Source organism: Malaclemys terrapin, chromosome 1 (genome assembly GCF_027887155.1).
Source record: "Malaclemys terrapin pileata isolate rMalTer1 chromosome 1, rMalTer1.hap1, whole genome shotgun sequence".
NCBI lineage: Eukaryota > Metazoa > Chordata > Testudines > Emydidae > Malaclemys > Malaclemys terrapin.
The window spans coordinates 196290276-196305252 of NC_071505.1; the positions used below are offsets into that span (position 1 = coordinate 196290276).

At 40.7% G+C, this 14977-nt stretch overlaps 1 protein-coding gene across 1 annotated transcript in view; it reads right to left on the minus strand.

Annotated features, from left to right (window-relative positions):
* Positions 1-349: 349 nt before the first annotated feature.
* The window catches only part of TMPRSS3 (transmembrane serine protease 3), a 28934-nt gene continuing 14306 nt past the window's right edge, over positions 350-14977 (minus strand). Inside the window, exons 8-13 of the mRNA XM_054016471.1 lie at positions 11351-11516; positions 9072-9241; positions 6541-6636; positions 5285-5427; positions 2449-2601; positions 350-370 (exon numbers count right to left, since the gene is read on the minus strand). Of these exons, the coding sequence (XP_053872446.1) occupies positions 350-370; positions 2449-2601; positions 5285-5427; positions 6541-6636; positions 9072-9241; positions 11351-11516 (749 nt within the window). The remainder of the gene's footprint in view (positions 371-2448; positions 2602-5284; positions 5428-6540; positions 6637-9071; positions 9242-11350; positions 11517-14977) is intronic.

Genomic DNA, 14977 nt, shown 5'->3' on the forward strand with positions numbered 1-14977 from the left:
TTTTCTACTAGTATCACCCAAGTCAATTTTTAATCCCGGTAGCACTCTGTATTATCGGTCTTCTTGCTGCTTTTTCTTTACATGAGACATGTAGGTGCCAAAAAGCATACATGCACATCATCCCAAATCCTACTTGCCTTTTACATCTGAAAAGGGCTGAATGCAACCAGAAGAGACCATTGTTCTTTTTCATTAAATACAGTAAGTTCTGAGTACCAATGAAGAGATGATAGAAAGTAATTGTTGTTAATATAAAATACTATATAAGAGTCCGTGGGATGGGGTACATGATTCTGTGGAGCAGGAATTTGAAATCAAGTTTCAAAAGTTCAGTGAATCAGTGCTATCTTCAGGTTCGCAGTTCTTCTCTCTGAAAATAAAAAACATTTTTGCATCTTTTAAAATATTCATCTTACTGCTTCATGAAATGATTCTAAAGTCACATGATTTCTTTAATCCACATGGCACAGTAAATGACTGCTGAAATTACCTCTAATTCTAGATCGTAGTAAGAACTCTTCAGAAAAATATACCCTGCGCTGAAAGAAGGTACAGACTAACTCCCATTCTATTTACTGAGAATCTGAACAAACAACATTCTGCTCACCAAATGTCATTGATACTTTTGAATGCTTTAATACAGTGGTTCTCAACCTTGCTGGGGATTGAAGGTGGGGGACAGAACAACAGGGGCTAAATGTGGGAGCTCTGGTGCTGTATGAGGAGGCTGAAGGGCACATTAGTAGGGCTGATGGAAGTACTGTGTATGGGTGCAGGTGGTTGGTATTAGGTGCTAGGCAGGGTTTTGGTTTTATTGCTAGGGTGGGGACACTTCTCACTAATTCAAGTTTAATTGGCAATGTGTAATATTCCTCAGGGTGTAACTCATTCAGGTTAATAATAGATCAGCTACATTCTGACAAGGCCTGATGTGGTTTCATTTCCTCCCCATTAGGATGTGTCATTAATAGGGGTGAGGGTGCGGGGTGAAAACCTAGTCTTAATGTTGAGAAAATACCTTATTAAACAACACAACTGACTCTCCTCAGGTAGTATAGGGTTATTTCATTATGACTACAGCCAACAGAGGTTTAGTAAAGCATGTGTGTGCCTCTAGAAATCTGAGACCGAGTTTGACTGAGTCTAAATGAAGTTTTGCATTAGAAAATGGAATGTACATGCAAATGCCACATCCCTAGACAGTGCATGGCTTCTGGCCTTGCCATGTTTAGCCCTTTAAGGGTATTGTCTTTGTGACAACTTGGGGAATCTATGTGCAACTTAATAATTCTGGTTGATTTTATGAAATTGCTGGATCATTGAATCGCTCTGTGTATGCAGAATCCACCATCTGCCATCAGGGCTGTAGCACTTCTCTTCCAGACCAGGGACAATGTAGGCTGTTAAACATTGATGATGCCCCATTCAAATGGAAACCCTTAGGAGAATGGATTGGATGAAGCTGTGAAAAACAGCAAAGGGGGACATTGGGAGCACAGGAGAGACAAGCTATACACTCTCAAGTGTTCAGGTGTGTGGTACCCAGTACAGCCCACAGCCATCCAAAGCTGCAATTGTGGGGAAACTCCTGTGATATAGCATGGTCAGTGCAGATGGAATCATCAGGGAATTTAGCTGCTAAAATCTGAGGTCTCTATTCAGCATGTGTGAACTATGATTTTTCTAAAGCTAAACTATGATTTGGCCAAATTTGGGCAGAATTTTACAGGGATAGTAAAAGACACATCCCTGACACAAAGGCCACTCCTCTGCAAATTTCAAGTTCCTTCTCTAAAGCATGGGGGTGATCAAGCAGTTCAAAGAAAAGGTCACCAGAATTTTTTAACTTGAGCAAAACAATGATTTTTTCCCCCCTAGCCTTGTTCTCAGAAATGGTTGAACTGTTTTGGCTCAAATGTTCCAAAAAATTCAGCCTGAGGCAGACACCCAGCATGGATAATTTCAACTCAAGCAATTAGAGATTGGCAAAGTTATAAATTACTGAAAAACAGGGTCTTATAATGAAGAGTGTTGGGCAACCTTAATCGTAGGCAGTGCTACCATCCCCACCAATAATATATCAAGCTATTACCGAGGCACAATTATATCAGATTTAAACAAAGTCCAGAAACTGGTAATCCACTTTGTAAGAAATTATAAAAGTGAAATATATACTTTATTGCTAAAGCTTATTTTTCTTTTTGAGAAATAAAACATCTTCACATCATCGGCTACCACTAGCAATTGCCTGGTAGTCATCCCTAAGTGGTCATCCCTGCCATTCTCTTTGTGTCTCCCAAATACAACTAAAATGTTGACTGCCCCAGTAAGATAGCTGCACTGCCTGTACAGGCGTTGTTGGAGTCCTCTCATTCTGAGCAATAGACCTACTTGAAGTAAGAGCAAAATCTGATTACCAGACAAAAGATGGGAGGGGGAAAAACAAACCTCCATTTGTTCATGTATCCAGTCAAGAAATGAGGTGGTACGGCTGTAGACTCCTGGTTTATTTACTTCTGCACAGCCCATCCCAAAGCTGGTAGTTCCTACCAGCTTCCAGGTGTTCATATCTTTACAAGCTAAGGGTCCCCCGCTATCTCCCTGAAGGACCAAAGAAATAAAACAAATGGTCAGCATCTCCAAAAAAGAAACAATTAGAGGAGCTATCTATTTTGGAGTATAGCAAGTAAGACTGGTTAAAAGAGTTTCTTAATTCCTCTCCCTTCTGAATCTTACGAAAAACATACATTACAGGGACTTTGATTTTCACAGACAAGTGGCTTTTCTATAGGGTAGACAAGTACACATGAAATTACCTCTCTCTTTATTGTGAAAAAGTGTTATCTGTCATTTCTCATTCATATGTGCAAAGATGTAGTAGGTGTTAGAACTGGTAGAGAATCTTCCATGGGAATGATTTTCTCACAAAAAATGCAGTTTCCATGAAATCAAAATTTTCCTATGGAAATTTTTTAGTTTGTTGAAAGTTTTCATTAGGAAAATCAAAATGGCATATTTTGTTTTCAGTCGGTTCAACTTGAATCAAAATATTTTGAGTTGTTGAACAAACCCAATATTGAACAATCTTCATTTAGAGTCAGTTCAACATTAAACTGCATTTCCCTATTGTGATGCGTTGCCTCATGGGAATTGTCATTCAGGCCCCCATTCTCTCTCATGGGCTGAGCATCCTGACTGATTACATCTCCTATGATGCAACGATGTTCTCACTGAGCAGCAAGGTGCATAATGGGAGTCGCATGACTACAGGAGCCATAACAGAAATGTAGTCAGGCCAGGGAGCTTGGCCCATAGAGAAGAATGGAGGCATCTGGCAACTTGAACTACAATTCCCATAAGAAAATGCACCATAATAGGGAAATGTAGTTTAATGTTGAACTGACTTGAAACAAAGTATTTTGGGTCAGTTCAACAAACCAAACTATTTCTATTTGGGAACGTTGAAATGTTTTGTTTTGATGTAAAACGTTGAAAGTGCCAAATCAAAAATTTTCAGAACTTCTTTGTTCTTTGAAAAATTTTGATATTTCAACTTATTGTCCCAATTCAAGATAAAAACAAATATTGAAATATCAGAATTTCTCATGGGATGGCAATTCTGATTTTTGCTCAGCTCTACTAAGCATTCACACTACATTCGACAGTCAAATCAAAGACTCCCAGAGCAGATGTCAGCAGTGTTCAGTGATCCTACAATTGTGGGGCACTGTCGCCACATGATTTTCTCACTGTTTAATGGTTTGAGAAGTAGAAGCCCTGAAGGTCTTTATCGGGTTGGAACAAAGATTACTTGAGGATTCTTTGGGATAGATCGATAAAGAGTCTATTTAGAGTTGCATAGGGATTGGGTATCTGCTTTTCCTAACTGTTCATGGGAAATCCACAAATATCAATTTACATGTCGGTATGCTGAGGCCCAAGAGGACCTATCGTGAATGATTCACTTCTGGAAATGCCATCCATGAAGTTGCGTTGCTACACCTGCCAACCAGGGCTGCCTGACCCAGTGACTCTGAAGTACTGCTTTCCGGGTAGAATTTCCTTTGTTTATTATGGTCATGTCTAGGAACTAACTAAGATTGAAGCCCCATTCTGCCATTAACTGTATGAACACAGAATAATAGATGTGAATAGTCAAATTTCTGATCTACAGTGCTACTAGTATGTCCATGGTTCGACAATGATGACAGCACTTGAAGGCATTCTAACTATTCCATATGTATTAAGCCCATCTCTTTTTCTATTTAATTCAACACTGTCAGCAGTTCCAGAGGGAGCTCTTTACGTCAGGGAATGCTACTTCCAAACATGAATATTCAGTGCAAACAGCAGGGCTAGTAAACTGGTACATTTTATCCCTCTCCCTTACCTTTCATTTGTGAGCTTCTTAGGGCAGGGCAGTATTACTAGTATTACTCTATATTTAGACAGCACACAGTAGTACATTGTGGGTGCTCATCATCATCACTAGGGCAAATCCCAAAGGGATGTAACCTCCTTGCAGATCAAGGGCCATCCGGATCAAACTCTAGCTAGGTCCTTAAGATAGCCTGGCTGGATGTTCAGTTTATGTCCATCACTGGTGATCTTACTGCGCCAACAAAGCTTTCGGTATCCCTATGATCACTGGCCACATAGTGGCCCTCTTTGGTAAACACACTTTGTAATGTATTGTTTTTGTGGGTGCTACCATAATACAAATATTTAATGACTTTTGATCACTAACCTGGGCTGGATTTGAGCCAGTGATTTATAGATATTGTGAAAGACACCATAGTTCATTACCAATCCTCTGAGTTATCTAGTTTTAGTTTTTTCCAAATCTAGTTCTCTTCCAGATTTACACATTTCCATTTCTCAAATGCTCTTGTTGCTGTATGTTAACCATGGAGTTTCTGCACCTTGCAGCTCTTATGAACTGTTTTAAATGAGAACTCTTCACCTTGCCAATGGTGTGAGCAGGGCACAGAGTGGATGGCACCATGCTTAAGCACATAAGAGAAGTTTGAAAATATCTTAAGTACATTTTTCTTTGGAACTGTAAATTTACCTTCTCCTGTAGCCAGTAAAGTACACAGATTAAAAGAAGGAAGGGAACCATACGTTATGAATGCAAACAGTCACAGTATCTCTTATACACACATAGTAAATATCTGCAAATATTTCCTGAGAAAAAAGAAGGGAGTTGTCTCATGATAATGTATTACTCTTATTTTTACAACCAATGTTAACCAATACAATTGTAGTTAAGAAACTTCCATACCTGGCAGGTGTCCACACCTCCCTTTAAAAAACCTGCACAAAGCATTGAAGAAGTTATGATTCCCCCATAGACGTCCCTGTGATTGCAAACCTTATTAGAAATCAAAGGAACACCAGCAAAATTCATGGTCTCTGAAGTATCACCTGTTTAAAAACATAGATAATTCTCTTTTTTTTAAAGTCCTACAGTTTGTACAGTGCTATTATTTTCTTGAAACCAATGTCTTATAGTAAAGAACAAAAGTTTAAGGATATGAAGAATTAGCAAGACAAGGATAAAAGAATATGGTTTAACCTTAACATGATAATACACAAACAGGAAATCTAGACGTCCTGTCACTTGCCTACGTTACCCAATAACGAGCTACAGCATATAGCCGTGAAAGTTGTGCATTATGTGGCTCTACAAACTTGACAACTGATGATGATATAAAGAACTTCAGAGCTAGTCAAACTATTCATTACAAACAATACTTGTTAATTCAGCCCCCTGTTTAGTTAGCAAATTATTTGCAAATAAGCCTAATTTTCTTTGAGTGTATACATAATTTGTAACTATTGACCAAATTGTTTGGATAAATCGTTTCCACAATAGGTGTTGTTCACAAGCTTTTTGCTTTGACTGTTCGCTGTTCATGTTGTGTGGTTGGTTGCCTCTCTCCCTTCCTTTGATTTTCCTAGGGCACCTCTCACCTTGGCTTTACCTAGGTCCCATAGTGTTTCTGCTCTCTGACTGAATGATTGAAACATTTTAAAGAGGTGACTAATGAACAGTGTTAGTATTCAAAAACATTCACTTTCATGGAGTGATTCATCCAGTGGTTGATGAATACGATGACGCCCATGATTCATTGTAAATTCACATTTTCTTTGTTATCCAGCCAGCTCTAAAGTACATCAATGTAGACAATGTACATTTGGTTCTTGGATCATGCTGTACTTCCTCTACTTGAGGTTAGAAACAATGAAACCAATCAAATTAGGTAAATTAATAATACTCTGGGTAGTATTTGCTAGAGATAAAATTCAGCCCTGTGCATAACCCTACTTTGAGGCTTTAAGTGGTGCATATGCCTTTTTTGGACCCTCTGCACATGGGTGAATTTTACCCTAGATTATTGCTATATTTAGGAATAGCTTTGATTTCCAGATTTTTCTGAAGATTTAATGCTGTATACTGCAACTGCCAAACACTGTACTTACTCCACATGACCTTTTTTAGTGCATATAATTTATAATGGACATCAAAATACCCACCTCCTTCTGCTGTAGCTCCCCATCCTGATATCCAGCACATTTTCCCTTCTGGAAAATGTTCACCAAAATTAGGCAGACAAATCGGTTCTATCAGGCCTATTTAAAAAGAAATAATTGCTCTTAAAACACGCAGAGGAAGACCTACATGGGGGCAGAGTGGTACTTGTGTTCAGATGTGTATTATTCCATATATCTGATCCTGACCTCCTTGGTAAAATGCTTTGAGATCTACTGATGAAAAGCGTTATATAAGAGCTAAGTACTATTATTATTACATATAAAGTAATTGGGTCAGATCCTCAGCGGGGGATATGTCTTGAAATGTTTAAAACAAGTGTAACTTCAGAAAAGCTGTAGCTGCACTAAATGGGCATTTGATAGGAACAGCTCTAAAGTTGCTATAATGCCAGATCTGGAAAGGGCTTTTTTTAAATTATTATTCAGCCTTTACTTTAATGAGAGTTTTATGCATGAGTAAGGGCTTCAAGATTTGTCTCAAGGTAAACATGTAATGAAAATCAATCCATCTAAAAAATAGAATAGTCTCCTCCCACGTGCAAAATCCAAAACAGTATCTAAAAACAGTGTTATACCATTGCACTTGCTAAAGTACATATTTAGTAACTTATGTATAAGTTACGGGGGCACACCACTGCCCTCTACTGACTAGACTGCCAGGGCTCTGCAAGGGCTTTTATCTTTCTTCAGTCAGCTGAATATATAGGGTTAGGATTTGGGGCACTGAATGTTGTGCAATTTATTTGATGCACTTTACCAGTGACTGTGGTATCACTGTATGTCTGCAGCTGCAGATCGCAACATGTTTAAATGAACTGGCAGTAAGAAAGGGAAGTTTCATTGCACAAATACCAGTAGCACTCAGGGGCTCACAAACAGTTCAGTTCTCCAGCATGAAATTATCTCTGTGCAAAGCATCTGGCCACAAGTATGTAGCCTTCCAAGTTCCCTTTAGATACATTCCAGCTGTTCTGATCATATTCTGAATAAATTTCAGAGATAGTCATGTACTGCAGAATGCTTATACACTTGATAGTATCCTAAATTTTTTAAAAAAAATATGGTAGTTGAGATTTTGAAAAAAAACTGAAGCTTAATTTTTATTTAACCACAGAGTAGATATGGTTTCTAAAGAAGAGCCAATTGGGGAACTAGAAATCACGGCAATGAGAAGTGAGAACATTTGTAGAACTACCCCCATTAAGAAAGGTGTCCTCTTTGGGGAGATATTTGTAGATTATTTGAAAACAGCACAATGCTCTTTTTACCAATGTTTTCTGTATTTTGGTTCACCAGCCATGTCAGTTGAAGTTGGCATCCTGATCTGAAAGTAAGAGTGATGTTTGTTTTGTTTTTAATTTAAATGCATCACTTTATTTTAATTGTCTTGATTTTTCTTTGAAATGTTAATACTCTTGAAAAGTGCCAGATTCAAAGCCTCGGGCACTGCACACCTCCATATATTCACAGACAGTAGTACAGCAGGGGCACAGGCAGCATAAACTTCATACTTTAGTCTCAACTGTGAGCTGGAAGGGTGAGAGGCGAGCTCATTTCTACCAGGGATGGAAAACTAGTTTGGAAGAATAAGAATAAATGGTTCAGATAAGTAGCTTCCTCCCTCTGTGTGATTTCCAACAGCCCACATAGCTTTGATATTCATGTGTTAAAATGGTGACCACTGTAAGAAGTATATAAATGGACTGGCTATGTTTTTAAAGACTAGTTTGTGACTTTTAATGATATTCATTTCCATGTGAATTAGATCTATTAAGTCAGTGGTTCTCAAACTTTTGTACTGGTAACCCCTTTTACATAGCAAGCCTTTGAGTGCGACCCCCTCCCCTTATAAATTAAAAACACTGTTTTATATATTTAACACCATTATAAATGCTGGAGGCAAAGTGGGGTTTGGGGTGCAGGCTGACAGCTTGTGACCCCCCATATAATAACTTCACGACCCCCAGTTTGAGAACCCTGTATTAAGTAGAGGATATCTCCTAGTATTAGGTATTTTGGGACTAGTCCATCTATACTGTGAGCCTAATCCAACACCCATTGAAATCAGTGGGACTTTCTCCATTAATTTTAATGGGCATTGAGTCATGGCTTATGAGATGATAAAGTATGAGCAGACAGTTCTGCCTTGCAACTGCTTTGAAGTAGAAAGGAGTTTGCCCTTCAAAGTTCAGATCCAGTTTGGATCCAAATCAAAACCTCTCCAGAAGTTTGTCTCGGGGTTCCTGTAATAAGGCCCATTATAGACATACGCCTGAGCTGCAGTGTTTGGATGTGGATTGGATCTGAACTTCCCCAAAACTCATTGGGGGTTCCCCATTGAAGACAACAGGAGTTTTGCACTGACTTTGGAGGAGCCAGGATTTCTCCCCAGTGTTCTGATTCAAGCCCATCTGTGCTTCAGAGGCTTTTCTGGTCTGTATCACTAGAAATTACTCCTAGCTTTTAATTTAAAAAAAAAAGAAGAGAAAAAAAAACAAAGGGGAAAAAATTACCGTTGAGAGCAAGTGGTGCTGCCAGCTTCATCAGTGCAATATCATTCCCCATTGTCTTGGGTTTATAATTTCTATGGTATATAATTTTTTCCACTGAATATGGATTAACTGAAGTGTCTTGTTGAGTCACAAAGCCCACCTGCACGCTCCATGAGCTAGGCAAGTACAAACTGAAACAAAGAGGCAGGAGGGAGAAAACTTTAATAAATGTCAAGTTTTAAAATTGTCTACTGTGCCTGCACACAAAATTGAATAGCTTTAGGACTTGGTGTCAAGTATCAGGGGGTATTGAATTGGCCCTGTCAACACTGGTTCTCCACTTGTGAAGTAACTCCCTGCTCTCCATGTGTCAGTATATAATGCCTGCATCTGTAACTTTCACTCTATGCATCCGAAGAAGTGAGGTTTTAACTCACGAAAGCTTATGCCCAAATAAATCTGTTAGTCTTTAAGGTGCCACCAGACTCCTTGTTGTTTTTTTAGGACTTGGAATATTTATAATCGATGCTACTTTTCTAGCTGTCTGTTAATATCAGCCATGTTTTAAACTTCACTTCATAAATAAACATATGTACAGTCATAGGCGCTGACTCCATGCTCCAGCTCTGGAGCACCCACGGAAAAAATATAGTGGGTGCTCAGCACCCACTTGCACCCTCCAATTAGCTCTTCCCCCCTTCCCAGCACTTCCTGCCAGCCACAATCAGCTGTTCAGTAGCGTGCAGGAGGCCCTGGAGGGAGGGGAAGGAGCGAGGGCAGGGCACACTCAGGGGAGGGGGCAGAATGAGGTGAAGCAGAGCGGGGGTGGGAAGAAGCAGGCTGGGCAGGGGTAGGAAGGGGCGGAGGTTTGGGGGAAGGGGTAGAGTAGGGGCAGGGCCTGGGTCGAGCACCCCCTGGCAACTTAGAAAGATGGCGCCTCTGCATACAGTGACTAGCTGAGTACACATACACATATGTGTATATATATATATACAAGTGCTCGAAAGGCTGCACTGGCTCCCTATCAGTTTGATGCAGTTTAAGATCTTGATTCTCTCCATAGACTTATGCGGTTTTGCATCCTGCCTACTTGAAAAACCACCTCTTTCCCTGTGTGACACCAGTGTGGTTGAGACCAGCTAGGGTGCTCAAAGTAAGTCACTAGATTTATTTAAGAGGGTAGTAGCCGGGCATTTTCAGTGGATGGACCTTCATTCTGGAACTCACTTCTGTCACTGGTTCACCACTATTCATGTCTGCTGGCCTTCAAGGCATGCGGTAATTCCAATCTAATCTTCTAGGATTTAGCCTGTGATGCTAATTATAGGTTAGCTAAATTGCTGGATGGGGGCGCAGGAGACGTGTGTTCAGTTCCTGGCTCTACTACGGATTCTCTGTGAAATAGTGAACAAATCACAAATCCTTAACCTGTGAGTTCCTAGGAGTAAGGAGCCTTCCGATGCTGGCATGCAAACAAGATCTCTCACTGGGAGACTATTCTCATTACACATAAGGAAGGGGAACAGATTTAATGTTACTCTAAGAAGAAAAATCTAAGCAAGTCTTTACCCATTTACAGTTTGCACACTAGACTGTAAGCAGTCCTACAACTAACTGATTTTGTACAAGCTAAAATGGTCTCATAAAATAATTTGGAGATTGTGACTATAAGAATGGTCAGGTACAAATTCTTCCTAAATTATTAAGTCATGTGCCATACGGTTTCTCCAAAATTTTTCAAACTTGAGTGCCTAAAGTTAGGCATCTAAATGAATACTTAGGCTTGGTTTTTCAAACATACTAAAGATGACCCCACTGTTCAGAAGAACATGACTTCATGCATGTTCAGAATCTGAGAAAATCAGGCCACTTATTTTAGGATTGATTAGATACCTAATTTCAGGTGTCAAAGGTTAGCCATTTTGGCCTACAGCCTGATTTGTTCAGAGGTACTATGCACCCACAGTTCTCATTTATATCCAAAGGAGTTTGAGTGTTCAGAACCTCTGAAAATCAGGCCCAATCTCCCAGATGTGACCTCAGATTTTGATATCACAACTGTTGGACCATTATTAGTGTATGCATTTTTTCAACAGATGCCTTCTTTATACAGTAACGTGAGATACTTTCACTGGAGCAAGTAAAATAAGGATAACACTTCACTCCTGTGCAGAACTGTTCTTCAATGTCATTTGTCCTTCTGTTTCCATTATCCTTCCCCTGCATGAAAGCAATTATCCCTCAAGTTGTCACAGCCTGGTATATGAAAGTTAAACAAAGTAAGTAGATAAGATACTTACTCATAAACACAGTGGGCTGCTGTGACAATCCACCATGGGGTGATGATGGATCCTCCACACAGATGGAATCCTTGAAATTGAAGGCTGACCTGCCATGGCCATTGCCAGGGTGATGATGCATTTCCACCGACTATACGGGAGGAGTACCTGGACCTAGTACCACACTCTGCATGGATGGGAAGACAGAATGGTTGGGAGAGTATTATAAACATGGTAAGCACAATCCTATCTGTGTGAAATGCAACTTTATTCCTTACTTTCTGAATTCCAGCTATTCTCAGTCCCTTCCATGTCAGACAGTCTTCGCAGTAGATGTTCCCCATCCTCCAACTGGAGGCAGACCATGTCTTGGCTCTGAGCCTGGGATTAGGATCACACCTCAGGAAGAACTGCCCCGAATTCTGTGCCTCCAAGCAGTACACACAGCAGACTCCAGGACTCCCTTTAGAGCAGAGCTTTCACAGGATTTTTAAAAGATTTTAACTAAATGTCTCCCAGTAGTTTTTTTCTCCATCATTGGCTTCAAGGTTGTTCTCCTTAAAACTGCTAAACTCAAAAAACCCCAAAACAAACAAATTACCCCCATCCCGTTCTTTTGATTTTCTCTCCCCTCAGAATGGCAGACATCCAGCAGACCACAGGAGGTCAGCTCCCAGCTGGGCTGTGTGTGAGATCCAGCTAAGGCAGTAGAACAGGCCACGTGAAACCAGTTTCAAGCTCTCCTAAGGGTGAGGTCCCCACCAAGACAGTAGAGCAGGCCACATCAAAGCTCCCTTCACTGAAACCAGACCAAAGTCTGCATTGTAGAGCATTGTGGGTAAAGTTCAAAGTCCCCACTGCCTCTCTCTCAGGTACTGGACCCCTATTCCCACAGCTTGCAGATGAAGCAGGAAAGTTTCACTGGAGCCTCCTGAATTTCAAGGGAAGACAAGGCTCCCCCATCGCAATCAGGAAGAAAGAAATGCCTGCTCATAGACAGGTCTATGCCCAGGTGATTGAGAAGGCCACAGGACATCCCCCTTCCCACAAGTGGTTGTTAACATAACATATTAACTCTTTCCTTTCTGTATTGTACTGCTTTGTCTTTAGACAATAATTTTGGCTAAGCTTGATTAGCTGGTCTCTTAAACATTCTTAATAATGAACCACAAGTATAGTCTAGCAATTTGTTATACATTTAGCAATAATAGAACCAGTTCTGTGGAGAGACAAATATTTTGGTAAGGTCACAAGATTCTTTATGCTACAAAGAGAAACCATGACATATCCACAAAGTGATAAATATTCCAGTTGGAAATACTGAAGTCCATCATTACAGCATTATCTTCCCAAAACTTCAAAATATGAAAATAAACATCCTAAAGAACTACTGAAGATACGATCAGGGAGTGTCACCCAGAGATACTTTAGCTCAGTGGTTCTCAAACTTTTGTACTGGTGACCCCTTTCACATACCAAGCTTCTGAGTGCAACCCCCATTATAAATGAAAAACACTTTTTAAAATATATTTAACACCATTATAATTGCTGAAGGCAAAGCGGGGTTTGACAGCTCGTGACCCCCCATGTAATAACCTCGTGACCCCCTGAGGGGTCCCGACCTCCAGTTTGAGAACCGCTGCTTTAGTTTCTGCTACAACAACTAATATTTTCAATACAGAGTACTCCCTTTTTGGATTCTAATGTCTACATGGTATTCACAAATGCCATGTCATTCCTTCCTTCAAGTGAAAGGGATACATGCCTATCTTTGTCCAATAACCTTCTCATCATTGCTAAAAGCCTTCAGAAACTTGACTTTGAACAAATAAGTGGAAGAGCCAGTTACAGCACTCACAAAATTTCAGCATCTATGGGATTTCAGGCATAGCGGTCGGTAGGTTTTCAGTATAGGGTGGTGTTAACGTGACCATCACTTATTTGTACCGTGGTGTCTAGGAAGTGGACCTTCATCCATTCTTTGTACATGCCCATACCATCACAGATTCCTCTCTTGCAACTTCTCTCTGATATGCAAACTTTGGTCTCAGTACTAATTACATCATTTTGTTCATGGTCCAGCAATGTCCCCCTCTCACTGCCCTCAAATATCTCATTTCAATGATGTCAAGTCTTCTCAAGTGCCTCTCTTTGGTCACCCATGTCTCTGATCAGTACAGACGAACTGCTCTTCCCCGGGTTTTGTATAGTTGTCCCTTAAGTAGTCTGAGCATCCATTTATTACAAATCACTTCACTTATCCTGCATTAGACTTCCCACACATGCAGCAGCCTTGCTTACAGTTCTCTGTCGATCTCTCCATTTGCTGTTAAACAGCCCCCAAGATACTTAAATGCTGAAATCTGATTTAGGCCTTGGTTCTTGATGTTGATATTCATCTGTCTTGGTTCCTGTGGCGGACCTGGCACCTCACTGCCCCTTTGTGGCGGGGGGGGGGGGAAATGGGGTGTCAGAACCTCGTTATTCCCAAGTTTGCCTGCTTGCCTCTCTGTGGGCAGCCCAATGCATCCTAATGTCCTCTCTCCACGCAATCACCCCTTGGACAGGGTAGTGTGCCCTAATGGCCAGAGTCCATATAAATTGCTCCCAGCGTTGGAGCAGTGCAGCCCAATGGCCAGAGTCCATATAACTCTTCTCCAACGCATCATCAGTGATCTACAACCTATCCTGGACAACGATCCCTCACTTTCACAAGCCTTGGGAGACAGGCCAATCCTCACCCACAGACAACCGGCCAACCTTAAGCATATTCTCACCAGCAACCACACACCACACCATAGTAACTCTAGCTCAGGAACAAAATCAATGCAACAAACCTCGATGCCAACTCTGCCCACATAGCTACACCAGCAACACCATCACAGGACCTAACCAGATCAGCCACAACATCACCGGTTCATTCACCTGCATGTCCACCAATGTAATATACACCATCATGTACCAGCATGCCCCTCTGCTATGTACATCAGCCAAACTGGACAGTCCCTATGTAAAAGGATAAATGGACACAAGTCAGATATTAGGAATGGCAATATACAAAAACCTGTAGGAGAACACTTCAATCTCCCTGGACACACAATAGCAGATTTAAAAGTAGCCATCCTGCAGCAAAAAAACTTCAGGACCAGACTTCAAAGAGAAACTGCTGAGCTTCAGTTCATTTGCAAATTTGACACCATCTGCTCAGGATTAAACAAAGACTGTGAATGGCTAGCCAACTACAAAAGCAGTTTCTCCTCCCTTGGTGTTCACACCTCAACTGCTAGAAGAGGGCCTCATCCTCTCTGATTGAACTAACCTTGTTATCTCTAGACTGATTCTTGCCTGCATATTTATACCTGCCTCTGGAAATTTCCACTACATTCATCTGACGAAGTGGGTATTCACCCACGAAAGCTTATGCTCCAATATGTCTATTAGTCTATAAGGTGCCACAGGTCTCTTTGTCGCTTTTTACAGATCCAGACTAACACGGCTACCCCTCTGATACTTAAAACCAATGGAATGCAATCTAGACCATCTGGCCTTTTGGCATATCACAGGCCAGGTGTGAAACCTAAGGATGAACCTATTTGCATCCAAGACCCGCTAGAAAACCAAAAGAAGTACTACATGAGGAAGAAACAT